We start from the raw sequence: 27,465 nt of genomic DNA, 5'->3' as shown, positions 1-27,465 counted from the left end.
AAAGAAACAGAGGTTAAGGCTCTCACCCAAAGTCACACCAATAGGGCGACAGTACTGGAGAATGCAATAGTAAGCCTGGGGCCTAAGAAATGTTATGAGTGAAGGAGCAGAAGTGAGAAGCTAGGAAAGTTCCAGAAAGGGGGACGAGCGAAAATGTGAGCAGGAAAGGCCCTTAACAAAGGGAAACAGAAGTATTAGAGGGAGAAGAAAAAACATGGCAGGGAGTATAGAAGAAAGGCACCCACAAATACTGCAATTTAGGATGAAACAGGAAAAAGTTAAAACTTATGGAGCAGAGAATGTCTCAGTGGACAAAAATGATGGGTGAGAGAAAAAGGGAACCGGATAGGAAGAAACTGCAGTGGGGAGGAAGGTGGAAAGCGAAGGAAAGTGAAGGCAGAGATCACCAGAGGAAAGAAAGGGTCTGGAAAGTTAAGAGCACTGGTCTAGGAGGCTGAAGACCGAGGGCGAGGAATTGCAGGATCGGTGGTGTGTGTGTGTGGGGGGGGGGGGGGGGTTGGAATTCAAATTAAATTATCCACAGCGGCAGGAAACTGTATAGTTTCACCAGGTGTCAGGCACTACTTCATGAACGATCTCATTCACGGTCACGGGGAGGCTCTCCGTCATCTCCATTCTGCATGGGAGGCATAACCGAGAGGCGAAGTCCGCCCCGAACCGAGCCTCACTCTCAAGGCCGGCAGCGGACTGGGCCGGAGTGCCCGCAGGAGGCCGCGCCGCCCGCCGCCGCGGCGGGGGCTGCCAGGCCTACCTGTGCAGCGGTGGCAGGTCCTGCGCGTCGCTGGCGGGGTCAGGCGTGTTGGGGATGACGCCCAGAATGGTGCTCTGCAGCGACGTGCCCTTCAGCAAGCGGCTCCGCACCAGCTGCAGGTTGCGGGCCGAGTCCACGCTAGTACGCATGGTGGAGCCGGGCAGCAGGACGCCCTCGTGAGTGAGCAGCAGCGGGAGGCGGCTGGGGATCTGGATGGGGCTCACCGAAGACATGGTGGCAGCCGTTTGCACAGGGGCTGTCAAAAGGAGCAGAACAGACAGCTGCCCGCAACCTACCCCGCTGCCTCCAAACCTCAGAGCTGCCTACGAGCCTCTGCTTCCGGCCCCGCGCTACGGTCAGCCCCCGGGTCCAAACGCTGTCGCTTCGCGCTGCCCTATCGCGGAGCCTCCTGGTAAGACTTGCGCGTCGTACATATGCGAAAAGAGGCGCAGTAAGAGGCGCACTCAAGCACACTCAAGCCTTTGCCTGACTTACAGAGTATGTTTGGAAGAATGACCTCATTTGAATTGTATATTCTTGAAGTGTTTTTAACTTTTGATTCTAACTGATGTTTGTTTGTTTATTTTGAGACAGAGTCTCGCTCTGTCGCGGAGGCTGGACTGCAATGGTGCTATATCTGCGCCCTGCAGCCTCCACCTCCTGGTTTCGAGCAATTCTCCTGTCTTAGCCTCCCGAGTAGCTGGGATTACAGGTGCCCGCCACCACACCCAGCTAATTGTTGTATTTTTAGTAAAGAGGAGATTTCACCATGTTGGCCAGGCTGATCTTGAACTCCTGACTTCAAGTGATCCGTCCACCTAGGCCTCCCAAAGTGCTGGAATTACAGGCGTGAGCCAACGTGCCTGGCCCAATTTTATTTTAGATACACAAAAACACAGCAAAGAGTTCCTATACACCTTTCACCCAGTTTTGCCTGTTACCATCTTAAATAATCATAGTTCAATTATCAAAACCAGGAAATTAACATTACTGTCATGTAACCTATAGACCTTACCCACATTTTGCCAGTTTTCCCACTAATGTCCTTCATTGGATCTGGTCCAGGATCCAATATCCAGGATCCCACTCTATTTTGTCATGAACTCTCCTAGGTATCCTCTAATCTGTGGCAATTCCTCAATATTTTTTTGTCTTTTAAAACCTTGATACTTTTAAAGAATATCAGTCAGTTATTTTGTAGTTCATTCAATTCGAGTTTATCTACTGTTTCTCATGATTAGATCAATGGTATGCATTTTGGCGCCAAATACCGTAAAAGTGATGTTGTGGCCATGTGACGTATGATGAAATGTCTTATTTAGTGATGAGTTGAATCTTTACTTGTCAAGTGAAGGTGATATCTGTCAAAATTGTTCACTGTAAGTTACTATTTTTCTTTTTGTAACTACTAAGTATTGTGTAAGGAGATAATTTTACATTTATTTGTTTATTTTTCCTCCAATTTTTATTAGGCTTGTGCAAAAGTAATGGCAAGAAACTACAATTACTTTTGCACCGAGCTAATATTTTAAGTTCCAGGGTACATGTGCAGGATGTGCAGGCTTGTTATGTAGGTAAACATGTGCCGTGGTGGTTTGCTGAACAGATCAATCCATCACCTAGGTATTAAGCCCAGCATCCATTAGCTATTCTTCCTGACACTCTTTCTCTCCCTACCCCTTCCCTCTTCACGTCCCATTGTGTATTGTTCCCCTACCATGTGTTCTCATCCTTCAGCTTCCACTTATAAGTGAGAACATGCAGTGTTTGTTTTTCTGATCCTGTGTTAGTTTGCTGAGGGTAACAGCTTTCACCTCCACCCATGTCCCTGCAAAGGACATGATCTCATTCCTTGTCATGGCTGCATAGTATTCCATGGTGGATATTTACCATATTTTCTTTATCCAGTCTATCATCGATGGGCATTTAGGTTGATTCCATGTCTTTGCTATTGTGAACAGTGCTGCAATGAGCATACATATGCATGTATCTTTAAAGTAAAGTGATTTATAGTCCTTTGGGTATATATACCGTAATGGGATTGCTGGGTCAAATGGCATTTCTGCCTCTAGATCTTTGAGGAATTGCCATACTGTGTTCCACAATGGTTAAACTAATTTACACTCTTACCAACAGTGTAAACGTGCTCCTTTTTCTCTGCAACCTCATCAGCGTCTATTGTTTCTGGACTTTTTAATAATTGCCATTCTGACTGGTGTGAGATGGCATCTCAATGTGATTTTGATTTGCATTCCATAATGATCAGTGATATTGAGCTTTTTTTTCATGTTTGCTGGTCACATGAATATCTTCTTTTGAGAAGTGTCTGTTTATGTCCTTTGCCCACTTTTTAATGAGGTTGTTTGTTTTTTTTTCTTGTAATTTTTTTTAAGTTCCTTGTAGATTCTGGATATTAGGCTTTGTCAGATGGCTAGATTGCAAAATTTTTCTCCCATTCTCCCAACCTGTGTTGCCTGTTCACTCTGATGGTAGTTTCTTTTGCTGTGCAGAAGCTCTTTAGTTTAATTAGATCTCATTTGTCAATTTTTGCTTTTGTTGCAGTTGCTTTTTTGTTTTCATCATGAAATCTTTGCCCATGCCTATGTCCTGAATGGTATTGCCTAGATTTTCTTCTAGAGTTTTTATAGTTTTGGGTTTTACATTTAAGACTTTAATCCGTCTTGAGTTAATTTTTGTATAAGGTGGAAGAAAGAGGTCCAGTTTCTGTTGTCTGCATATGGCTAGCCAGTTCTCCCAGCACCATTTATTAAATTGGAAATCCTTTCCCCGCTGCTTGTTTTTGTCAGGTTTGCTGAAGATCTGGTGGTTGTAGGTGTAATTTTACATTTATTATTTAGAATTCTACTGTAAAAAAGAGCTGTTCCATCACCCCCATGTATTTACTTACTCATTTACTTTTATATGTTAGTATGGTCTCATAGATATTTAGTTTTTATGGATTCTAATCCAATAATGTTGTGGGGCTTTTTTGCTTGAATTGTTTTGGATTTGACCATTCCTGCATGTTGAGATTTGACTTGGGTTTGGCCTTAGGTTTCAGGGGGAGTATTTTCTTCAATATGAAGTCCAGCAATGCTTTTGGAATTCTGGAAGGAAATGAAAGTCCATCCATATCAAGAGTTATTTGCAGAGGGACTTCTCAGTGCCAGGCCCTGAGCTAATTGCAGAGAAGTAGATGGGTCCCAAAACAAGGTCCTAATCTCAAACATCTCTCAGTCAGGAGAACAGATCCATAAACATCTGAGTATGAGGTAGGGCAGACAGAACTATGTGTTTACATGTGTGCAACAGATAAGGGAAAGAAGAAATCAGGTTACTAAGTGCTGTGGGAGTGAGATAAATACAGGATCTTAGAAGCTCCTGCCTAAAGCACTTTATCTGACAGGATCCCACCTTCTTTCATTCATTCACTGAACATTTTCACTTTGCTTAATATTCATTTCAGTCATCATTCACTAAAAATATTTTTTGAACACTGGTGATGTGCTGGACAATATTCTAGGTAATGGGGGATACATCAGGGAATAAGACAGACAAGGTTTCTGCTTTCATGAAGCTGACATTCTAGTGTGAAAAACAAACAATAAACAAGGAAAGAAATAAGGAAATTTTTTTTTTCTGGATAGTATTAAGCCTTTTAGATGGTCAGGTAAGGCCTTTCTGAAAAGACGACATTTGAACTGATCCCTGCACTGTGAAAAAGTATAGATCGGCCAGGCGTGGTGGCTCACGCCTGTAATCTCAGCACTTTGGGAGGCCGAGGCGGGCGGATCACCTGAGGTCAGGAGTTCAAGACCAGCCTGGTCAACATGGTGAAACCCTGTCTTAAAAAAAAGAAAAGAAAAAGTATAGATCAACGTGAAGATTAGGGGGTGGGGGCCAAGGGCACTGTTCCAGGCAGAAAAAGCAGCACTTGCAAAGACTTTGTGGCTACAATGAATTTAGGGTGTTTGAGAAACCTGTTCCTGGAATGTCTGAGCTTGGGACCTTATTGCAGTGGTTCCAGCTGCAATAAGGTGAGCAGGGTCAGATTATAGAGGGCTATGTAGGCTCTGGTAAGGAGTTTGGGTTTTACTCTAAACCTGATGGAAGCCATTGGAGAGATCAAGTTGAGGAATAACATTATCTGGCTTATATTTTCAAAAGTTCATTTTGGGTGCAACGTGGAGAATGGAATGTAAGGACTTAAGATCAAAAGCAGAGAGGCCGATGAGAAGGTGGTTGCAGTTGTCCAGGTAAGAAGTGATGACTTAGACTAGGAGCAGGTGCTGTCAAGCTATTGATTGTAACTTCAAGAGAATAGGCTGATGGATTGGACATGAAGATTTAGGGAAAAACAATTGAGAAGGATTATCCTAGGTTGGGGCCTTAGCCACCAGGGCCTGGAGAAACGTTGAGCCAGTAGCTGAAGATCCTGGCTATAATCAAGTTTTCGATCACTTCTCTGAATGTATACAAGGTACCCTACCCTGTGACAGACTCTGGGGGTGATACAGAGATAAAACATATGTAGCCCAGATCCTCAAGCACTTACCTGTTCATTAAGGGTCTCTCCAAGGGTAAGAGGGGAGGGACTGCATTCTTTCAGGCTTCCAGAGTTTTAACAAAGAACTTCTAAAATCAGCTTACCAATGTTATGGTATATTTTGAAAACACTAATGTTTAATGCTTTTAACCCACTGTGCCTGAGGTTGCACTTTTTTGAACTTTTGTAATCTGACCTTGGTGATGACCTTGAGCAGTAGGATATAAATAACTCTCTCATGCTTAGTGTTCCAATAATGGAACACTAGGCATAAATGGCCTAATACATACACATGCCACAACAACCATTCATACGATAAACAATACTGTATGAATGTTCTGTTCCCATAATAATTGCTGGATTTAGTTTTTAAAATGCAAATTAATGCTGCTCTATAGAAGATGTGGTGTGGTATGGAAATAGTCCCAAGTTTAACCTGCCTGTCTGATGAAAACCCTCGTTCAATCCTGTCACTGTATCTCTCTGATGGGATGTGTCACCCCACTTGGGAGAACATTAAAAATTTAAATGTGAAGTCTTCTGTGACTCTGTGGCTCTCCCAGCCCTTTTTTTTTTGGACAGGTTCTGCATGTACGTCATTCATTTATTCATCAAGTATTTGTTACGCATATACTATGTGCTGGGCACTCTTCTATATCTAAGGACACATCTGTGAACAAGACAGAGAAGGTCTCTGGTTTCAAAGAGCTTACATTCTCATGAGGTATGCAGAAAACAAATAAGCCAATAAGGAAAGAAATGGCAATTTCAGAATGTAATGAGTAAACGTAGTAGAGTAGGAAAATATGCAGAAGGTGTGTGGAGAGAGGGAATCTGGGAAGGTTATTCTGAGGAGCTGGCATTTCAGTTGAGTCCTGAATGTCAAGAATGAACCAGTTCTGTAAAGAGGTGGGAGGAGAATATTCTTGGCAGATGTTAGGACTAGTGCAAAGATCAAGGTGAGAGGATCATCCTAGCTTCTGAAATCGAGGAGAAGGCCAGGTACTGAGATGTGGGAACTCTGCAGTCAACAAGACACCCTCCTGGAGCTATTGGAACTAACAGAAGTAAATAAACCTAAGAGCAGAGAAAGTTAAATAGCACAGGGTGAGGTACAGGAGGTGTAAGATCTAATCGCTTAAACTTCTTTAGGGCACAGCTGGCAGGTGCTTCTGGCCCCTTGCCTTGGACACTTTCTTAGCCTCTGATGTACCTTCTGGTCTTGGACGCTAGACCCTGCGGCATAAGAACAACAAGGAAATAAATCAGATCCTCCAGAAAGCCCTTGATACAGGTTACCCTCCTCCAGCGGCTCCCCTTCTGTTCACAGGCTATTTCACCATATGCAAACAGCCCAAGTCCAAACCAAATTTGTCATCCTGATCTTTGCCTCTGGGAATTGTGAAAACGAAGGGCTGGAAGCAGCGGTTGTTTCCTATCTATGTGATTCCAAGTCATTCCTGGTTTCCTTCCTGACTACAGCAATGGTCTTACATTAATTAGAGTGAATAAACTCCAGTTCCAGTTTTTTCTGTACAGAGAATTGAGAGGCCAGAGAACTTTTCTGGGACTGCCAAAGAAAGGTCTGGAGGGAATTCCCCTGGTCAGTCCAGGAAGTGGAGGCGGGCTTCATGGAACTGGAAGGAGGCCAAAGCTAATGTGTGACTGAGCTCGTTTGCTTGGGACGAGCGACTGATTTGCAAACACAATGATTACATATTTACATTTTCTTAATTTTCATTTGGTTTTATTTTCCTTGTTGTTAGTTTCCTGGGTGAATCTTGAATAGGAAAGAGTTACACCTATGAAACCCTCGTTGCATCTCTTTACAGGTATATTTGAATAAACCAGGTTGGCAAATCATGCTATAGCTGAGAGGTGAGAGAAAATCTAATTTCTTTACTTGGTCTCTACAAATCTGGTCTTCCTCATGATCCCCCACTTGCTGGTTAGTGAGGGAAAAATAGATGTTTTGGCTTACCATTTTAAGATCTTGTTTGAGCCAATAATTTAAATAATTTTATTAAATAATGCTCACTAAAGGCTCTGTCTCAGAGTTGTCATCTGGCAAAGGAAGAGTCTGGGACCTGGGCACAGTGACCTCTGCCCCTAGGCTTTCCCAGGGGAGGCCTTTGTCCGCCTGCTCACCACCTGTTCTGCTGTCTTTGCAAGCCAACTGGTTCTTGGGTAGGCTTTCAAGTGGTGCTTTTTTGGCTCACTCACCTGGGTGTGTTCTTTGAGTTGCTAGGCCTCCCCATCCCACTTCTGTTGGCACCATTCCCCTCTCCAAGATCTCTCCATGACTCTCAACTGTTTGTAGCCTGGGTTGTCCACTAGGCCACTTCCGGAAAGCCCTTCACCAAGACTTTTAGCAACTTCTTGTTCCCATATATACTATAGGGAAGCCAAGAAAGCTTACCATCAGGCACAGCCAGCCACAGCCCAAAGAACACTTAGAAGCAAACTGGAAAACAATGTGCCTAGCAAGAGAAGGACTTAGGAAAAGGCAGCACTCTTGAAAGCTGGATGCCACAGTGGTCTGCTGGTGCTGTCCATACTGCCTCATGAGAATCAGGGGTCAAATTTTCATGAATTCTGAGTGCCTTGCTGTCAAATACAAACATTATTAAAAATAAAAGTATATAAACTTACAATTAAATAAATTATATCAAAAACAAAGATAATACTCAAAATGTATCATTCCCTACTTATTTTGCTACCATGTACTGTTATTTATACTTTTGAGGTTACTTACATCTATTATATCTCTGTGGTAGAAACACTATGTGATAACGTTGTGCTGCACTTCTCTTCCCAGCTCTGCATTAGGTGGAGTTATTTTGGTATCACATCATGAAGTTGGCCACAATGGGTGTGTTTACACCACAGAGATGGGCAAAGGCTACACATTAGGGCTGGATTTATTATTTTGTTGATTGTCTAGTCTTAAGAAAGAAATGTAGAAAATATTAATAATGCAGATTAAATTTACAAGTGCATGGTGTCTATAGCCATTACATTGTGAGTAGTAAAATAAATAAAATAAGGGAATATTCTTTCAGCATTTGAAAACTATTCAGCAAAGTTACTGAGGTCATTGAGAAATGAGTGAAGAGTCAACCAACATACATCTCTGGTATTGCACTTTCCTCTTACTTGTTAACATAGAGCAAAGTGTCAGGTAGCGTTGGAACTATACTTAATCACCAGTGCAATCACAGGTTTATTACAGATACAAACATTTATCAGTACAGCACTGAGTCAGCCCTTTGTGAGGATGTGACTTGCTGCCTCCACCTCCTGCTCTATCCCCTTTCCTGGGGATCTTTGTGTGTGAATACACCATACAGCAATATACCGTGGCCCTACCCGCTGAGGCCTCCTTCTACTGAATCATGCCAGTTCTACTTTAATGTATCTATATTCCAGGCTGGTTCATGGCAGCCAGTCTTCTTGCCAGAGCTGTAAAGAGTATGGGCCACTCTCCCTTAACTAATATGCCTCCTTCTCTCTCTTTTCTCTTTTCTATAATCCCTGAAGTATCCACATTCTACCACTACATGGCAAGTAAGCCTATGGCCTGGTGCCATGGCTGGGAAGTCTATCTTATATGGTCTGCAGGAAAATTCCAGTAACTGACTCTACCAGATCTGGTTGTGATTTGGTAAAAGGAAGTGGGATGGGAGGGAGTGGAACAAAGAAATTTAGAGAAACTTCTCCGAAAGTAATGGGTTAGCTTGCAGTATATTTGCTTGAAGTGCAATCCAATATTTGAATGTTTGTTTTGTTTTTTGAGATGGGGTCTTGCTCTGTTCCCCAGGCTGGAGTACAGTGGCACAATCTCGGCTCATTGCAACTTCTACCTTCCAGAATCAAATTATTCTTCTGCCTCAGTCTCTCAAGTAGCTGGGACCACAAGCATGCACCACGACATCTAGCTAATTTTTTATTTTTGGTAGAGACAGGGTTTCACCATATTGCCCAGGCTGGTCTTGAACTCCTAAGCTCAAGCAGTCCTCCCACCTCAGCCTCCCAAAATTACAGGTGCATGCCACCATGCCCAGCCTCAGTATTTGAGTGGTAAAAACTGCATCTGAACACCAGGGCCAACTACATAACTGTGGGTCCCAGTGCAAAATGAAAATGAAAATGTGAGTTGTCTTGTTCAAATTTATTAAGAATTTCAAGATGGCAACAGAAAACCATTAAATTAAGTCTGAGGCCCTTCTGAGTGTGGGGCCCTGGGGATCACAGGCTGTACCCCCATGGTCCTGGCTCTGCTGCACACTCTATTTCTCTTTCCATCTCTTCAGAACATTCCTAATTACCACCTCCACTCCTGCACCAGGCACGTGAATGTTCTAAATCAACCAGGGAATGAGTCACATACTCAGAAAAACAAATATGAATGGCATATTACTTTTTAAAAAATCCTTTATTATTTAAGTTTCCTAACTTGTGCCCAGATTCCCTCTGGGGTCTGTGAAACTAAGAGTGAAAGAATGGGAAATGATGTTCCTTTCATTCATGTATGTGTCCATTCATCATTCATTTATTGAGCACCTCCCAGCATTTTCCAGGCCCCAGAAATTCAACAGCGAGCAAAGCAGACATGTCCCTGTCCTTGTGAGGCTCTCTGTGTAGTGCATGAATGAAGTCTGAACAAATAATGATTCAAGCAAATACACAGTTACAGACTGGGATAAAACAAGAAGCATGATTTTATGACCCGGGCTTTGATAGACCAAAGGAGATTGGCTAGGATCAGTGGTGTGATGTTAGGGGTAGGTTGTGGAGGTGGTTAGAGAAGGTTTCTCTCAGTGATTTGGGGCTGAGGTCTAAGAAGATGTTTAAAAAGAGGGATCAAGCACATGCTAAAGAGAAGAAAAAGCAGGGACCCAAACCTCTGCATGGCCCCAAAGTGCTCCCTGCAGGGTGATGCCCCCTTTCCTGGCTGCTCAAGGCTGGACCTAAGCTGCTTCTAACTCCTGCTGTCTTTTCAGATTCTCTGATTCTGGGAAACGAAGAATTGGCAGGAACTGAAAATGACTAGGAAGAGGACATACTGGATGCCCAACTCTTCTGGTGGCCTCGTGAATCTTGGCATGGACATAGGTGATGACATGGTTTCAGGACTTAGTTATGTAAGTAAATCTCTTAACATCAGCACACCAGGAAATTGAGTTGGCAGAATATTCTCCATGGTCATAAACTAGGTCAAACAATTTTGTCCCATATTTATTTACTCTTGAATTTTTTTCTTTTTTCTTTTCTCTCTCTCTCTCTCTCTTTTGACTCAGGGTCTTGCTTTGTCACCCAGGCTGGAGTACAGTGGCAATGTCATAGCTCAATGAAGCTTCCTGGGTTCAAGTGATTCCCCCACCTCAGCCCCCTGAGTAGCTGGGACTACAGGCACATACCACCACACCCAGCTAATTTTAAATTCTTTTCATAGAAAAGGGGATCTCCTGTGATGCCCAGGCTGGTCTTGAACTCCTGGCCTCAAACGATCCTCCTGTCTTGGCCTCCCAAATCACTGAGATTATAAGCATGAGCCACCCCACTCAGCTACCCTTGATTTTTTTCAAATGGACCTCAGGCTTTCAAAAACTATCTCAATTATAATCCATCATCATGACACATCTTCACAGTTTATGCATGTCTCTATGCATAAGATTGTATAGAGATCAGATAGTATCTATCTCTATATCTATTTATCATCTACTATCTATTTATCTATGCATTAACTTATAATAATAATAAGCATCTGCAAACCCATCACCAACACACCAGCTTGGACCTTGACAATCACATGCAGTAACTGGTCTTCCCCCATCTCATTTTCCAACTCTCCCTACCTGATGTAACCGCTAATCTGAATCTCTTTCTGTTAGTCCCTGATGTGCTTTTAAAATAGTATTATTTATTCTATATGAAATCCTAAAAATTACTTGTCCTTTTATTTTAGTTGTCAAAAGGGAAACATAATATTTCAGGATGACTTTTTTACTTATTGGTTTCTTTTTAGTAGATTTACCCTCAGAGAGTGACTTAGTCTCTCATTCTGCAGGCAATTATGGCACCCTTTGTTCCTGTCTAAATTATTTACTGTAAGATAAAAATTCAAAGACATAGAGTGACTTGACCAGACTCACTCAGCAAATGCGGGGCAGAGTGCATGCTGGGACCCAGTTGCCCTGACTCTTGGACCCCCGGCTTTTTCCTGGTGTGGAAGCCTTTCTTTAGAAAGCAGGATGTGGAACCATCTATCTCACCATGAGTATCTGGTCCTACATTCCCTCAGGACAGAATTTATGAGATTTGAAACTGATGCTCTTTTGTTTCTCTTTTCCAAGAAAACCTACACTGTCCCATACGGCCCCTGGAATCAGCAAGAGAGAAATCCTGAGGCCCCGGGGAGGGCAGGTGTCCCACCGTGGGGAAAGTATGATGCTGCCTGGAGAACCATGATTCCCTTCCGTCCCAAGCCAAGGTGAGTCCTGACTGGGGGAGGGGAGGAAGGCTGTATCCACCAGGATAACGCCAACCTTCTCAACTAGACCTCTCCCAAAGGTTGCATAACTATGTCCCTACAGAGCCAAATCCCTTCAGAGCAGCCTGAGGCACATCAGGGAGATACCATCATCACAGTCATTCATTCATTATTCATTCATTCAGAAAGGACCATTGAGCACCTACATGTGCCAGGCACTGTGCTACAGCACAGGGGAGGAACAGTGAGCAAAACAGAGGCAACCTTTGCCATCATGGACCTCACGTGGGAGAGAAAGACAATAAGCAAATAAACCTATAAATGAATGTGATTACAAGCTGCTTGAGAAAGGTGCTGTGAAGAAGTATGCAAGTTTTGAGGGACAAGAGAATGGTGACAACTTGATAGGTTCTGAGTGGCTTAAGCTGAGTGACTCCTAGATGGTGAACAAGAGTTTCCTAAGCAAGAGCAGAAGAAGAATGATCGGGGAACAGCATGTGGGACAGCCTTACCTGGAGGTGCAAGGAACACAGTGTGACGTGCCCAGGAGGCCAATGTTGCTGGAGAGTCTTGTGCAATGTGAGCGTGGCATGAGGTGAAGCTTCAGAGGCAGGCAGATGACAGTGGATCAGGCAGGTTCTCAAAGGCCACGTTAAGGATACTGGCCTTGGTTATAAGAGCAGATAGGAGCCACAGGAAAGCCCTAGGATGTTAGCCTTAAATTTAAGAATAAAAGAAATTCAGTGTGTTTCCCCGAATCAATCATAGTTTAATGTAATCGTCCCCAAATTGCTTTCCATGTTTAACAGAAAAAAGTCGCATAACAATTTTGTTTGTTCGTTTTAATTTTTTTTTGAGATGGAGTCTCACTCTGTTGCCCAGGCTGGAGTGTAGTGGTGTGATCTCAGCTCACTACAACCTTTACCTCCTAGGTTCAAGTGATTCTCCTACCTCAGCCTCCCAAGTAGCTGGGATTACAGGCGCCCACCACCATGCCTGGCTAATTTTTATATCTTTAGTAGAGATGGGTTTCACCATGTTGGCCAGGCTGGTCTCAAACTCCTGACCTCAAGTGATCCACCTGCCTTGGCCTCGCAAAGTGCTGGAATTACAGATGTGAGCTGCCACACCTGGTCAGGCAATTTAAATAGACTTTAAAACGATGTACAAGTATAAAACACTCATTTTTATTTCAAAAGTTGGTGGAAAATATCCAGTCATTAAACAGTTAACAAAACATATGCCAGTAGATTACATAAAAGACTATGTATAATATCAAAAGAACTGAAAACGGTCTTCCCTGTATAAATAATGTAAAACGAACTTTTCAATTTAAAATATCATCCATACCACACGTCATGCAAATGGAAAGCTAAGCATACTACATTCTTTAGTGTAGCCATATAAAGTCAGATTGAGATATCTTTGGGATAGGGAAACAGCCATTCAGTATGAGTTTGTTTTTGTTTCTTTTTCAAGCAGTGATGGTTCTAGCTGTGTATTTTATGCATAAAGAACAGCTATATTTCAAACCCTTTTTATTGTAATAAATACTAAAGCAACATAGTAATACTTTATAATTTAGGACGAAGTTGCTTTCTAACTTAATACAGCTTTGCTTTCAGGGGCTGTACAGAATCACGTTCCTGTAAGCATGCACACGCTCATCTATTTGTCATTTACTGACAAGACCTTAACGCTCCGCTAGTCTGACTCCAGCTTTTCATCACCAAAAGTTCATTTTGTATTTTCCATTTCCCCTTCTCTCTAACATGTTTTCTAAGATTTCATCTATCAACAAACTGCATTTGTTTTCCCATTTTTAAAATCTAAGCCTCTGTCAATACGAGTTGCATTGTTACCATATTGAATTAATGTTATCTCCACCAAGAACAAAGAACCTTGGTGTTTTGTTCTCCTGGGTAACCTCGGTTTAAGTAAATACATTGTTTCTGTTGGGACTTTGAGATACTGGCACTGACTCACAGGTCTTGCCCTATCTTTTGTGATCGCAAATGGTACGATCTCTTGCCCTCCCCTCACCCACTCCTTGCTCCAATATCCCTGGCAAGGGCATGTGGCCAGCCTTGTCAAGAACTCACAGCCCAGTGCCGTGAGAATATAAAAGGGTGGAGAAAAGTTGTCATAGCCCCTCTCCCCTACCCCCCAAAAAGAAATATCATGAGTTCGGCATTTTCATCTTCCCATCTTTCTCCTCAAGACTGTTTTCAAATTGCATTTTCTTCCCATTGGGACACATAACCTTAAAGACAATTTTGAAAAAAAAAAAAAAAGTAAAAAAATACACATAATCCCAACGCCATAATTTAATCATGTTGGGTATTTGTAAATTATTCTTAAAGATAATACCTTAACATCTTTATTTATGTATGTATTCAATTTTATTGTTTGCAAAAGTTTCACAGAAGAATTAAAGCTATGAGACTCTCTCTTCCTATTCCTTTGCCAACTCTGACACCTTCTTCAAAGTCAACCACTATCAGAAGTTTGATATAAATGTACATACTGTTTGTCTGCTTTCCCTCCTTTCTTCCTTTTTTATATATGTAAAAAAAATGCCAAGCATTTTTTTCTTTTATTTTTTTGGTTTTGAGACGGAGTCGCACTCTGTCTCCCAGGCTGGAGTGCAGTGGCATGATCTCAGCTCACTGCAACCTCTGCCTCCAGGTTCAAGTGATTCTCGTGCCTCAGCCTCCCAAGTAGCTAGATTACAGGTGTGTGCATTACCATACTCGGCTAATTTTTGTATTTTCAGTAGATATAGGGTTTTACTATGTTGGCCCGGCTGGTCTTGAACTCCTGACCTCGGGTGATCCATCCGCCTCAGCCTCCCTAAGTGCTGGGATTACAGGCATAAGCCACCGCGCCTGGCCAACACTGAGTTTTTAATCTGAATGTTGCCTTTTTTTATTTCTTGCTTGGAACTCTTCCTGTGTTCTACCCATAAACAAACCCTATTAAAACAAAACAAAACAAAACATCTACGTTGCATTTCATAGTATGGGTAGATCATAATTTCTCTCTTTTTTGTTTAAATAATTCCTCAGTTAATGGGTATTTTTGTTGTTTATGATTTTCTACTTACAAATAAGAGTCATGAAAACATGCTTGTGTGTAGATCTGGGTGACTCTCTTGTGTTTTTCCATGGTTATCGTTCATCCTTGCAAAATCTTGATCCTGACTTCATTCTTATCCCTGTGGCCCCTCTGCTAGGTTTCCTGCCCCCCATCCCTTGGACAATGCTGGTCTGTTCTCCTACTTCACCGTTTCATGGCTCACCCCGTTCATGATCCAAGGCTTCCAGAATCGCTTAGACGAGAACAGCATCCCGCCACTGTCAGTCCACGATGCCTCAGACAAAAATGTCCAAAGGTGAAGCTGTGCTGGGCAAGCCAATGGACAGGTTAAAGACCATCTCTTGGTGGGACGATGACCAGAGATGCTTAAGGGTGGTAGGGAGGGACCATTCCAGACTTGGCTCTTCCTATAACAAGAAGCCTCACACTAAGTGAGGTCTCCTAACCTGAGGTTCATGAATCACCTAAAATGGTATACATATTTTGTACATATGGGCTGGAGCTCTTTCTCTGGAGCAAGAATTCACATTTCTAATCAGACTTACCAAAAGGCTTGTGAACCCAAGAAAGTTATTTATTTTTTATTTTTAAATTTTATTTATTTATTTATTTTTTTGGAGACGGAGTTTCGCTCTTGTTACCCAGGCTGGAGTGCAATGGCGCGATCTCGGCTCACCACAATCTCCGCCTCCTGGGTTCAAGCAATTCTCCTGCCTCAGCCTCTCAAGTAGCTGGGATTACAGGCCTTTGCCACCATGCCTAGCTAATTTTTGTATTTTTAGTAGAAATGGGGCTTCACCATGTTGGCCAGGCTTGTCTTGAACTCCTGACCTCCGGTGATCCACCTGCCTCGGCCTCCCAAATTGCTGGAGCTACAGGCGTGAGCCACCATGCCTGGCCCAAAAAAGTTAGAAATGACCACCTCTAGTCCCATTTCATTCTCTCTTCTGGATCAGGCATTCAACAGTGACACTGAGTGACAACAGAGACATTTGGGTAAGTGGCCCAGTCTCCCAATGCTCAAACCACCACTAACTAACGGTGTGATTAAATTTCTTGCACCACCCACCACACAAGTTAATATGAGGACCAAAAGTGGAAGAATATGAATATGTGATTATATGATTTTAAAGGTCCTATATTCATGTTCCTACCTCTAGTGCTTCATGAGAGATACCAGGTGGAAAACAAAAGTTTCCAAATGTTTTCTGGAAATTATAGTTTCATAAGAGCCTCCCTAAAAAGAGCCTTCAGTCGTCAGGGGAGTTCATGAAATGTTGTATTACAGCCAGGTGTTGGAGATTTATAAACCAACTGAACATATTGAAGGCACATGTTTTTACATGGAATATAGAAAATGGGTAAACTTTGATCCATTCCTTCTCAGACTTATTTGGCAAGAAAAAAAGAAATGGTTCCAGGAAATGCTTTTTGGAAAATGCCAGATATTGGTCAGGTTCTCACCTCTTACCACCTGTGATATCAGACAAGTTTCCCTTTCTGGGCCCTGTGTCTTTGTGTATAAAATAGTGGATCATAAATTTATTTCATGGTCCTTCATAGGATTGTTGCAAGAAACAAAAGAGGTAATAAATTCAATTTTTAAAGTACCTGGAGGATCACTTGAACCTGGAAGGCAGAGGTTGCAGTGAGCCGAGATCACGCCACTGCACTCCAGACTGGGTGACAGAGTGAGACTCCATCTTAAAATAATAATAATTATAGTAATAAAGTACCTGGAAAAACACTTGATGCTTAGTAGGTAACCAGCTAAATAAATGTGAGTTAGCTTGTTCTTCTCTAACCATTCCTGATTTCCTTCCGTTCTCTTCCAGTTCACTGATTCTCTTTTTAATTGCATTACTCACAATGTCTGTTCACAAACAGTTTTGCAATCACTCCTTTTTTTTTTTTTTTTTTTTTGAGATGGAGTCTTGCTCTGTTGCCAGGCTGGAGTGCAGTGGCGCAATCTCAGCTCATTGCAACCTCCACCTCCTGGGTTCAAGTGATTCTTCCGCCTCAGCCTCCCGAGCAGCTGGGACCACAGGTGTGTGCCACCACACCCAGCTAATTTTTTATTTTTAGTAGAGACGGGGTTTCACCATGTTGGCCAGGATGGTCTCGATCTCTTGACCTCGTGATCCGCCCAGCTTGGCTGGGATTGCAGGCATGAGCCACCGCGCCCGGCCAATCACTTCGTTTTTATTTTTGTTTTAAAGATAAGGTCTGACTGTATTTCCCAAACTACTAAATACAGGAAGAATGGAAGAATTAGAAAACTCCATTTTTCCAGCACTAGTGGAGGTGGTACTAGGCAGTGGTCATCAGTGTTGGAGAATTTGATAATGAAGGAGTCAGGCTGACACACGCCAACATTCCTAAGGTGGGAACCAGACATCATGTGGCTTCTGATGTGAGGCGACAGGGAGTACACTATATCACCTTTTAACATTTTTTTCCCAAATGGCATGAATTCTGGATTTCATTAAGCCTTGGGTCTAATGACCAGTTTATTAGGAAGCACAGGGGATCAACAATTATGTTAGACAACACCATGGATATGAGATCAGTTCAGTCCAGAGTGTGGGAGATCCAACAGGATGAATAAAAATCAGTTTCTCCAACAAATACATGCATAGAAATGCAGACAAGGGGAAATGCTTACAGATTAAAATGCAACGCAAGAGCGCTATCAGATTTCTCCTTTAGATGCAATGTGTGGACCTTGTTTGGATCTTGATTCAGAGAAATTAACTTTATAAAGACATTTTTAAATAAGTAGAGAAATTTCAGTGCAGACTGGGCATTAAATGCCATTAAGTAATTATTGTTACTGTGGTGTTATTTTTATTGTTACTATGTGTTGTTTTTTTTTTTTTTTTTTCCCCAGTCACCTAGGCTGGAGTGCAGTGGCATAATCTCGACTCACTGCAACCTCTGCTTCCTGGGTTCAAGTGATTCTCCTGTGTCAGCCTCTTGAGTAGCTAGGATTGCAGGCGCACACCGCCATGCCTAATTTTTGTATTTTTAGTAGAAACGGGGTTTCACCATGTTGACCAGGATGATTTTGAACTCCTGACCTCAAGTGATCCACCTGCCTTGGCCTCCCAAAGTGCTGGGATTACAGGCATGGGCCACTGTGCCCAGCTTTGTTGCTATGGTTTTTTAAAGGGACTTATCTGAAAGAGATACACAGTGAAGCATTTATAGATAAAATGATACGATGACTGAGGTTTGCTTCAAATCCTCCAAGAAACAAAAGACAAAGGGAGGAGACATGAAACAAAAGTGTCAAACGTTTTTAATTCTGGAAGAAGGGGGATGAGTACTCAGAAGATTCCTACATTGTTCTATTTTGTTATGTTTGAAAATTTCAGCAACAAAATGTTGGCTAGCAAGAACTAGGATGTTTTTGTGTCACAAGCAAAGAGATTCCACCAGTTCCATTTTCCTCTTTTCAAGGCTTCGCCGCCTTTGGGAAGAAGAAGTCTCAAGGCGAGGGATTGAAAAAGCTTCAATATTTCGGGTGATGATGAGGTTCCAGAGAACAAGGATGATTTTGGATATGTTTCTGGGTTTCTGCTTCAGCGTTACCGCTGTCCTCGGGCCAGTAAGTGGCGGATTTGGTGAGGCTTGGAGGACTCTAGGCTTCAGAGGTTTAGAAATGGAACTGGGGGCATGTTCAAGTCCATACCAGGAGTGGGGGATGCATTTATCTTTCAGCTGTTGTCTAGAAAATGAAGACTTTTTGAGGGCAGTAGAGCATCGTGGTTAGGGGTAGCTAACCACCAAGGAGGGGCCCTGTAGCCACTGCTTGGGTTCAAACCATGTCCCTGCCACTTAGCTGCTGGGTAACTTCGGGCAGTGTAGTCACTCTCTCTGTGCCTTGGTTTCCTCATGGAATCCAATGGCGCCCTTAGGTGTAGACCTTATGGAAACCCTTGCATGTAAAACAGAGAGCTGCCTCATAGGATAACATTAAATGAGATAAGAACATAAAGCACTTAGAACATGGCCTGGTTCAGTACATGTTAGTTCCTCTGAGAAATGCTTGAGCAACTGTGGGAATGTAGGTAGCAGGAAATAATGGCCTTCTCCAGGTACCATGGTGGGGATGAATGGGCTCTATTTCCCATTATTCTCCAGTTCCTGAGCCCAAGAGTCTCAAATCAGAGGAAGAATCTGATTGGCCAGCTGGGGTCACATGATCACTGGTTGGCCAGAAGAAGTGGGGCACTTTGATTGACAGTCCAGTCTAGACTGCATGCAACAGGGGAGTTGGGAGTCTTCCCAGAAGAAAACTGAGGCACTGGTACCTGTAAGGTTTATTGCTGATGTAAAATGAGGAAACTGAGGCAAGTATGAGAAAATGAGAAGCCAGTTTATTCAACTCCCTGTCCAGGTTCTCTGGTCCAGGAAGGGGCTAAAGAAGTCGCACCTGGCTATTTAGGTCATGGGGTTTTATGGGAAGGGAAGGCGATTGATTGGCTATTGGGGAAACAAAGCAAAGGCAATTTTATTGGCTGTTTGGAAGCAGGAAGTGCCTGAAACTAGTTGCCATTGGTAGGTGGGCAGGACTTTGGGTAAGTGGGCCTTGATTGGCTGTTGGAGAAACAAAGTGAAGGAAATCTTATTGGCTATTAAGAAGCAGGAAATGCCTGGAGTTAGTGGTTATAGGTAGGTGGGTGGGACCTTGGGTAAGCGGGCCTTGTGCGGGGGCAGACTGCTGCCGGGCAGGGTCTGATGGGGCTTCCTCAAAAAAATTTTCCTGCAGGGTTTATCAACAGCGGGCTGGGGGTTGAATGCATAATTTAGTGCTGAATGTGGGCTTGGGTCTGGTATGCGGAGGCGGGTGCGGGGGTGATGACTCAGTTATCAGGCGCGGAAAGAGATGGATGTGTCCATTCGACCCTCTGCGAGGCAGCCGGCCTTACAGTACCGGCTAAGGGGAGGTGAATGTAAATCAGGAAGAAACAGCAGTCGATGACAGAATGAAGATAACTGAGTTGGGTGACAGATGTTGGGTCTTTTAGATCCACTCTCCATCATTTTCCACCCTGCCCTGTTCACCTAGTATGGATCACATTAATGGGCCCCCATTGCTCTCTGGCTTCTGGTTGGGGTTGACTAGTGGGAGATTCCAATAGGAGAGACTGGAGGGAGGGAGAAGATGAGGTCAGGATAGTATTCCCTGGGCGGCCTCTCTCCCTGTCCCTGGAGGCTGGTGACCAGAGCTTCTGTCCCGACCCTCTCTGCATGCCTAACCCCTCCTGTGCTCCAGAACCTCTCCCTGCCTTTGTCCCTTAGGCCTAAGGGAGCCATGTTTGTTGCTGTCACCAGCTCCGTGGTGCTCCACCAGGCCTTGTTGGATTTCCTAAATTCTGCCCACACCTTTGTAAAGCCACTGTGTTACCTCCTAAATCACTGTTTTGTGTGGGCCCCCGTCTCCTGTCAGGACCGGGACAGAGCCACCTAAGGTTTCAGAACTGGCTCAGTTGAACTCCTAAATCTCCTCCAACTGCACTGTATGTAACCTTCTTGAGGGCAGGATTGTGCTTAAGTCAGTTTTGATCCTTCAACAAATCCCCAGCATGAATCAGACCTTCCAACCCTTCTTCCAGCAACAAAATATCAAACATGTTTTTGGGGGGCAGTCTGAATGATCCAAACTTCCATTTCCTTGTAGACATTGATTGTACCAAAGATCCTGGAATATTCAGAAGAGCAGTCGGGGAATGTTGTCCACGGGGTGGGACTCGGCTTAGCTCTTTTTTTCGTCGAATGTGTGAAGTCTCTGAGTCTGTGCTCCAGTTGGATCATCAACCAGCGCACAGCCATCAGGTTCCGAACAGCTGTTTCTTCCTTTGCCTTTGAGAAGCTCATTCAATTTAGATCTCTAACGCACATCACCTCGGGAGAGGTAAGTGGCTGAGACTGCCTATTCCAGGACGACTTCCCTACTCCTCCTCCAGACATCACTGCCCTGGGGGCCAAGAGAGGGAGAAAAGGGGGTTAGGAGAAGAAGAAGAAAGAGAAAAGAAATAATTCCTAGGTTGAGTGTGGATAACCATCAACAATTGCCTCTGGGTTATGAAAGCAGGCCAACAATAGTGCAGGAAACACCACTTACATTCAGAGACTAGAGAGGATTTATCCATTCATTCAACAAGTAGGAGCTTTGAGAGGCCCAGGCAGGAGGATTGCCTAAGTCAGGAGTTCGAGACTAGCTTGGGCAACATGGAAAGACCCTGTCTCTACCAAAAAAAAGAACACACACACACACGAATAAAAATCAGCCATCTGCGGTGGCTCATGCCTTGTGACCCCAGTTGTGGGAGGCCAAGGCAGGAGGAGTGCTTGAATCCAGGAGTTTGAGACTAGCCTGGGCAATATGACAAAACCCTATCTCTACCTCCCACCCTGCAAAAAAAAAAAAAAAAAAAAAAAATTGGCTGGACATGGTGGTGCATGCCTGTAGATTCAGCTACTCAGGAGGCTGAGGTGGGAGGATCATCTGAGCCCAGGGAGGCCAAGGCTGCAGTGAACCATGATCATGCCACTGTACTTCAGCCTGGGCAACAGAGTGATACCCTGTCTCAAAACAAAAACAAAACAACAAAAAAAAATTAGCCAGGTGTGGTGGTTTGTACCTATAGTCCCAGCAACTCGAGAAGCTAAGGCAGGAGGATCGCTTGAGCTCAAGAGTTCAAGCCTGCAGTGAGCTATGATTACACCACTGCACTCCAGCCTAGGTAACAGAGTGAGACCCTGTCTCAAACACACACGTGCATACACACACACACGCCGCGCACACACAAACCAGATAGTTACTGGGGCCTATTCTGAGCCAGATTCCGTTCTAGGTGCTGGGATTAGGCCCCTGAACAAAAAGACAAATCTCAAGTAGAAGCAAGTCGGAAAGTGCATCCGCTCAGCCAACCTGAGGGTGAGGGTGTGGGAAGACTTGATGGCTTAGGGAAATCTAGGAAAAGCAATTCTAGGTAACATCTCAGAGTTTTAATTTCCTTGTCTGCCAAAAAGGAATCTTTTTGCCTACCTGGTCATTGTTATTGTCCATTCTTGCTCTCTCTCTCTCTTTTTTTTTTTTTTTTTTCCCACAAGATAACACAAATAAGCATTGACAGAAATGGAAGAAGATACCCCAACTTAGGACCTATAGTCATGGGGAATACAGGGATTTCATCTATTTCATTTCAATTTCTCCATTTTTCTGTGGTTTATCAATTGCCTCCAGGGTTGTGGGTTACTTTGATATTGAAACAAATACTTTTATTTTTGGAAAAGGCAACACTGCTTTGTCTCCTTTCCTTTAAGCCAAACCTCTTTGTGATCTGCCATTAGCCCCTTTCCAGCCTCATCTCTTCCATGTCACTTCCTTGAGCCCTAGATTGACTTCATCCCAGGCTAGGCTAACCTCCAGTCCCCAAATACACCCAACGTGTCCACCTCCTGGTGACTTTCACGTCACTCCCACCCTCAGCCCTTAAAAATCCCACTCATCCTTCAAGACCTCGTTTAGTTTTCCTCTCCTCCATGACGGGATCTCCAAACCTCACCCTCTGCTGCCATTCCCTGCTAAGCATTTGCAGTTCTTTTTGCACAAATCTGGCTGCTTTACTAATATGAGCCCCCTTCAAAGACACAAACCATTTCAGATTCACCACTCTGTCCCTCAAAAGGCCCAGCACCTCAATTACACAGAACAGATGTTCCAAAAACATCCACTGAATTATTCATTGCCATCAAGTAGAAGCGTTCCAGAAATGCAAGCACTAACAAACATTAGGTATTTATTAGAATCATCATGGTTTTTATCATTGTTCACCAGTTTATTGGTTCTGTGGCCTTAGGTAACTTGTTCAGCCTCTCTGAAGCTGTGGAGTAATAATAGAACCAACCTCATAGGATTGTTGTCTTGTAGGATTCCGTGAGTTTGTACATATAAAGCATGTAGGCATCGGGTAGTGGTTAACAGGTGTAAGCTGTACAACTAGTGTTCGTTTCCGTTAGGGCTTGAGCTCCACTGTCCTCCTGCACTTGACGGACAGCTAAAGGATCTCCCCGTTTGTCTCAGTAAAGTCATGGTAAACACCCCTAACTGACTCTTAGCCATACACGGCTCCAAGCGCATTACTTACATTGGCTTGCCCAGTCCTCTAACATCCCTTTTGTGTGGCAGGTTCTGTTATTGTCCCCATTGTCACAAAGGAGGAAACGGAGGCAAGGCAAGGTAACTTGTACAAGGTCATGTGATTGCTAAGTGCTGGAGCCTGAATTTGGACACAATGCCTAGCTGCAGAATCCAGGTCTTCAACCCTGGCATTCACCTGCCTCACTACGGAGCCCTGCACTAAGGCCTAGCTTGGTTCCTTTCTGTTTATTCTGAGCACCTGCTGTATGCAAAACCCAGCTTCCTCAAACATTTTCATAGAAGTGTAAAACAAAACGGTCCATCTGAGAGTGTAGATGGAAGTAATTTCTGTAATAAGGATTTCTAGGCTGTTGCTTAAATACGTTTTAATTAAATTAAATTTATTTATTTATTTTTGAGTTTCCCTTTTGTTGCCCAGGCTGGAATGCAATAGCGGGATCTCAGCTCACTGCAACCTCTGCCTCGTGGATTCAAGTGATTCTCTTGCCTCAGCCTCCCAAGTAGCTGGGACTACAGGTGTGTGCCACCACACCTGGCTAACTTTTGTATTTTTAGTAGAGACAGGGTTTTACTGTGTTGGCCCAGCTGGTCTCAAACTCCTAACCTCAGGTGATCTGCCTACCTTGGCCTCCCAAAGTGCTGGGATTACAGGCATGAGCCACAGCCCCCAGCCTATGTTTTATTTTTACATTTTTTTTTTTTAAGACAGGGTTTCACCACGTTGGTCAGGCTGGTCTCAAAGTCCTGACCTCAGGTGATCTGCTCGCCTCGGCCTCCCAAAGTGCTGGGATTACAGGCATAAGCCACCGTGCCCAGCCTACATTAATTTTTTAAATAATTTTTTTACTTAAAAACATTTCTTTGTCCTTTCTCTTGCACTAAAATTATTTTTTTTTAAAGATCTGAATATATTCCCCTTGAAAACAAAATAAAATAGTATAGAAGTTGCCTTAGGCCTAGTTTCCTCCCCTATGCCCAGAGGTTAGTACCATTAGCAACTTGGTTTGTGTCCCTCAGACATTTTAAAGCACATTTTTGACTGGATGAGGTAGCTCACATCTATAACCCTAGCACTTTGGGAGGCCGAGTTGGGCAAATCGCTTGAGCTCAGTAGTTCATAACCAGCTTGGGCAACAGAGCGAAATCCTGTCTGTACCAAAAATACAAAAAATTATCCGAACACGGTGGCATGCGCCTGTGGTCCCGGCTACTTGGGAGGCTGAGGCAGGAAGATGGCTTAAGCCAAGAAGCCATGGGTTTCAGGAGCTGAGATTGTGCCACTGTACTCTAGCCTGGACAACATAGTGAGACCCAGTCTCAATAAAAAAAAACAAAAAAAATAGTCCATTTAGGTATACATGCAAGTTATCCATAGAAAACATTGGATTTTGTGTTTGTGTATTTTTCTGTAAATGGTACTATGTTTACATAGTGTCCTCCTCTTGGGTTTTGCCAATAGAAAATGTGGAACAAAGCCTTTGGGGGAGTTTTTACATCCTACAGCTTTGTGTTGCTTTGTAGCCTTCCCTCCCGCTCATTGTGACTGAGCTTTCCAGTTAGCACAGATTGATCATCCTTAATTGTATTAGTCCATTTTCACACTGCTGATAAGGACACCCAGAACTGGTAATTTATAAAGGAATAGAGGATTAATGGACTCACAGTTCCACATGGCTGAGGAGGCCTCACAATCAAGGCAGAAGGCAAAAGCCACATCTTAGACGGCAGCAGACAACGGAGAATAAGAGAGCTTCTGTAGGGAAGCTCCACCTTATGAAACCATCAGATCTTGTGAGACTTATTCACTACCATGAGAACAGCATGGGAACGACCTGTCCCCCTCATTCACTTACCTCCCACTGGGCCACTCCCGCAACATATGGAAATTGTGGGAGCTTCAATTCAAGATGAGATTTGGGTGGGGACCCAGTCAAAGCACATCATTTTTTTTTCAATTATGCTGAATCATAATTACAGTACTTTCAACGTGTCCCAATAAAGTGCTATATATACATTATCTAGCACCATTCTCAAATCAACATGAGGAAGCAGGTTGTGTTATTATTCCCATTTCACTGATGAGATGACAGAGGCACAGAGAGGTGGAATAACTTGTCTATGGTTGCACAGCTAGTAAATGACAAGTCTGGGACAGTTTAACTCCAGGACCCAAGATTACCTACTACTTCTGGGGTGACTTTGTTGTTGTTTGAGACAGGTTCTCACTCTGTCACCCAGGCTGGAGTGCAGTGGTACCATCATAACTCACTGCAGTCTCGACCTCCTGGGTTCCAGCAATCTTCCCCTCTAAGCCTCCTGAGTAGCTAGGACTACAGGCATGCATCACCATGGTAGGCAAATTTTTAATTTTTTTTTTTTAGAGCTGGGATCTTGCTGTGTTGCCCAGGCTGGTCTGGAACTCCTGGCCTCAAACAATCTTCCTGCTTCAGCCTCCCAAAGATTTGGAATTATAGGCATGAGCCACTTTGCACAGCCTGGGGTGAACTTCTTTAATCCTTTCCCAATGACTTCTTGAATGTTTCCAGCGTTTGGCTGGCGTAGGCAGTGTTGTAATGAACATCCTTTTATGTGTTTCATCTAACATGTGTGACTGTTTCTCAACAGAAAAGTGAAATCATCAGATCATGTTTTGTGGAATTGTTAACTTTAAAAGATACTTTAAAATTGTCCTTCACAGTGGCTAAACCACTGTGTACTTCCTAATGTACTTTTAAAAGTTTTAAAGGCTCCCACTAGGGCTTGTTCTGGAAACTGGAAGGAGTTTAGGTGGAAGTTAAAAGCAAATCACTTTGTAAGGGATTCTAGACACATTAATGAATTGTTCATTAAAGATTTCCTGATTTGGAATGTAAGGTTTCATGTTTTTGTTTTTGCTTTGAGACTGAGTCACTCTCTTGCTCAGGCTGGAGTGCAGTGGCCTGATTACAGCTTATTGCAACCTTGATCTCCCTGGCTCAAGTGATCCTCCAGCCTCTGCCTCCTGAGTAGTTGGGACTACAGGCATGTGCCACCATGCCCGGCTAATTTTCCTACTTTTTGTAGAGATGAGTTTTGGCCATGTTGTTCAGGCTGGTCTCAAATTCCTGGGCCCAAGTGAACCACCCACCTTGGCCTCCCTGTGCCTGGCCAAATGTTACTTTTTATATAGCGTTAAGCCAGGCAATTATGTGGGACAAGGAAAGTAGGCAGAAGAATCTATAGTAAAAGAAGAAAAAGGAGAAAATTTAATTATTATTATTGTTAGTAGTAGAATGAATAAAATCGAATGAAGAATAGAAGGAATTCTCTGGAATATAGATATTAGTAGTGTTACCAAGCAAAAGGGGCTCACTGCCCGATGGGCTAGAAGCCAATACTTTGACACTGGGTTTTTGAGAAAAGAAAAGCTTTTTATTGCAAGTTGGCTCACAAGGAGACAGGAGTCCAGCCCAGATCTGTCTCCTCATGCTGGCTTTAAGACAGTAATTTTATTAGGAAAGGTTTAAGGGGTGGATTCTGAGATTAGTAGGTGATTGGGGTCTGAAAAGTCCTTGCACGTATGTGGTGATCTCTTCATGTCTCTTCATGAGTCCCATTTGTAAATTCAGGGGAAGTTAGTATGAAACATATGGTGGAAATTTAGGCTGTGACATTAGCAAGCTGGTTCTGCACAGACTCTAGTTAGCCATACTGGTTCCTTCCGTTTTAGCCAGTTCTGTTATCTTACAAGCATAGGGACTTAAAGCAAGTTGTTTCTTTTTGTGACTGCTATCCTACAAACTCAAGAATTTCTGTTAGTTACCGGTTTCTTTAACTCTTTCGGGCATGGTGTCAGTACAGTAGTAATAGTAGTAGTATTCATTGTAGTAAAATATCCCTTTTATTGAGCACATTCTGTATGCACAGATACTGTCTATTTCATTGAAATCTCACACAGCCCGTAAAAAGTAAGTATAATTATTCCAGCTTTACAGATGGAGAAACTGAGGCTGAGAGTGGAAAGTAACTTTTTGAGGGTCACACAGCCAGACAGAAGAGAACAGTGAGCTTGGGGTGTCTGTCTCTACTCTTCCTTCCTGCCTCTCAAGCCTTCCTTCTAGGAGAGGGCATGGAGAGGCCACCTGCTACCCTTTCTGGGTACCCAGGGAGGTGACACCTGTGCCTGTGGATTTTCTGTCTTGCAGGCCATCAGCTTCTTCACAAGTGACTTGAACTACCTGTTTGAAGGGGTGTACTATGGCCCCCTGTTACTGATTGCCTGCTCCTCACTGATCGTCTCCTGCATTTCTTCCTACCTCATTATTGGACAGACTGCACTTATAGCCACTTTCTGCTATCTCCTGGTTTTCCCACTGGAGGTAATGTCTTTCTTTGCCACCCAT

At 43.4% G+C, this 27,465-nt stretch overlaps 2 protein-coding genes across 5 annotated transcripts in view; one reads left to right on the top strand and one right to left on the bottom strand.

Annotated features, from left to right (window-relative positions):
- Positions 1-1,223, bottom strand: part of LONP2 (lon peptidase 2, peroxisomal) — a 105,242-nt gene extending 104,019 nt beyond the window's left edge. For 2 of the 4 annotated variants that reach the window (XM_032255627.1, XM_032255629.1), the window contains exon 1: positions 773-1,223. In XM_032255627.1, the coding sequence (XP_032111518.1) occupies positions 773-1,005 (233 nt within the window). In that variant the 5' untranslated portion in view covers positions 1,006-1,223. The remainder of the gene's footprint in view (positions 1-772) is intronic. The other 2 variants (XM_032255628.1, XM_032255630.1) reach the window with 2 other exon arrangements.
- The window catches only part of ABCC11 (ATP binding cassette subfamily C member 11), a 76,530-nt gene continuing 50,164 nt past the window's right edge, over positions 1,100-27,465 (top strand). Inside the window, exons 1-7 of the mRNA XM_032255626.1 lie at positions 1,100-1,184; positions 10,322-10,462; positions 11,675-11,811; positions 15,047-15,205; positions 18,373-18,520; positions 20,597-20,830; positions 27,268-27,441. Coding sequence (XP_032111517.1) covers positions 10,364-10,462; positions 11,675-11,811; positions 15,047-15,205; positions 18,373-18,520; positions 20,597-20,830; positions 27,268-27,441 — 951 coding nt within the window. The 5' untranslated portion in view covers positions 1,100-1,184; positions 10,322-10,363. The remainder of the gene's footprint in view (positions 1,185-10,321; positions 10,463-11,674; positions 11,812-15,046; positions 15,206-18,372; positions 18,521-20,596; positions 20,831-27,267; positions 27,442-27,465) is intronic.

The sequence above is a fragment of the Sapajus apella genome, unplaced genomic scaffold (genome assembly GCF_009761245.1).
Source record: "Sapajus apella isolate SASKATOON/1434 unplaced genomic scaffold, GSC_monkey_1.0 scaffold90, whole genome shotgun sequence".
NCBI classification, from domain to species: domain Eukaryota; kingdom Metazoa; phylum Chordata; class Mammalia; order Primates; family Cebidae; genus Sapajus; species Sapajus apella.
The sequence above is the reverse complement of the archived record's forward strand: the minus strand, read 5'-3'. Positions and strand labels throughout refer to the sequence as shown.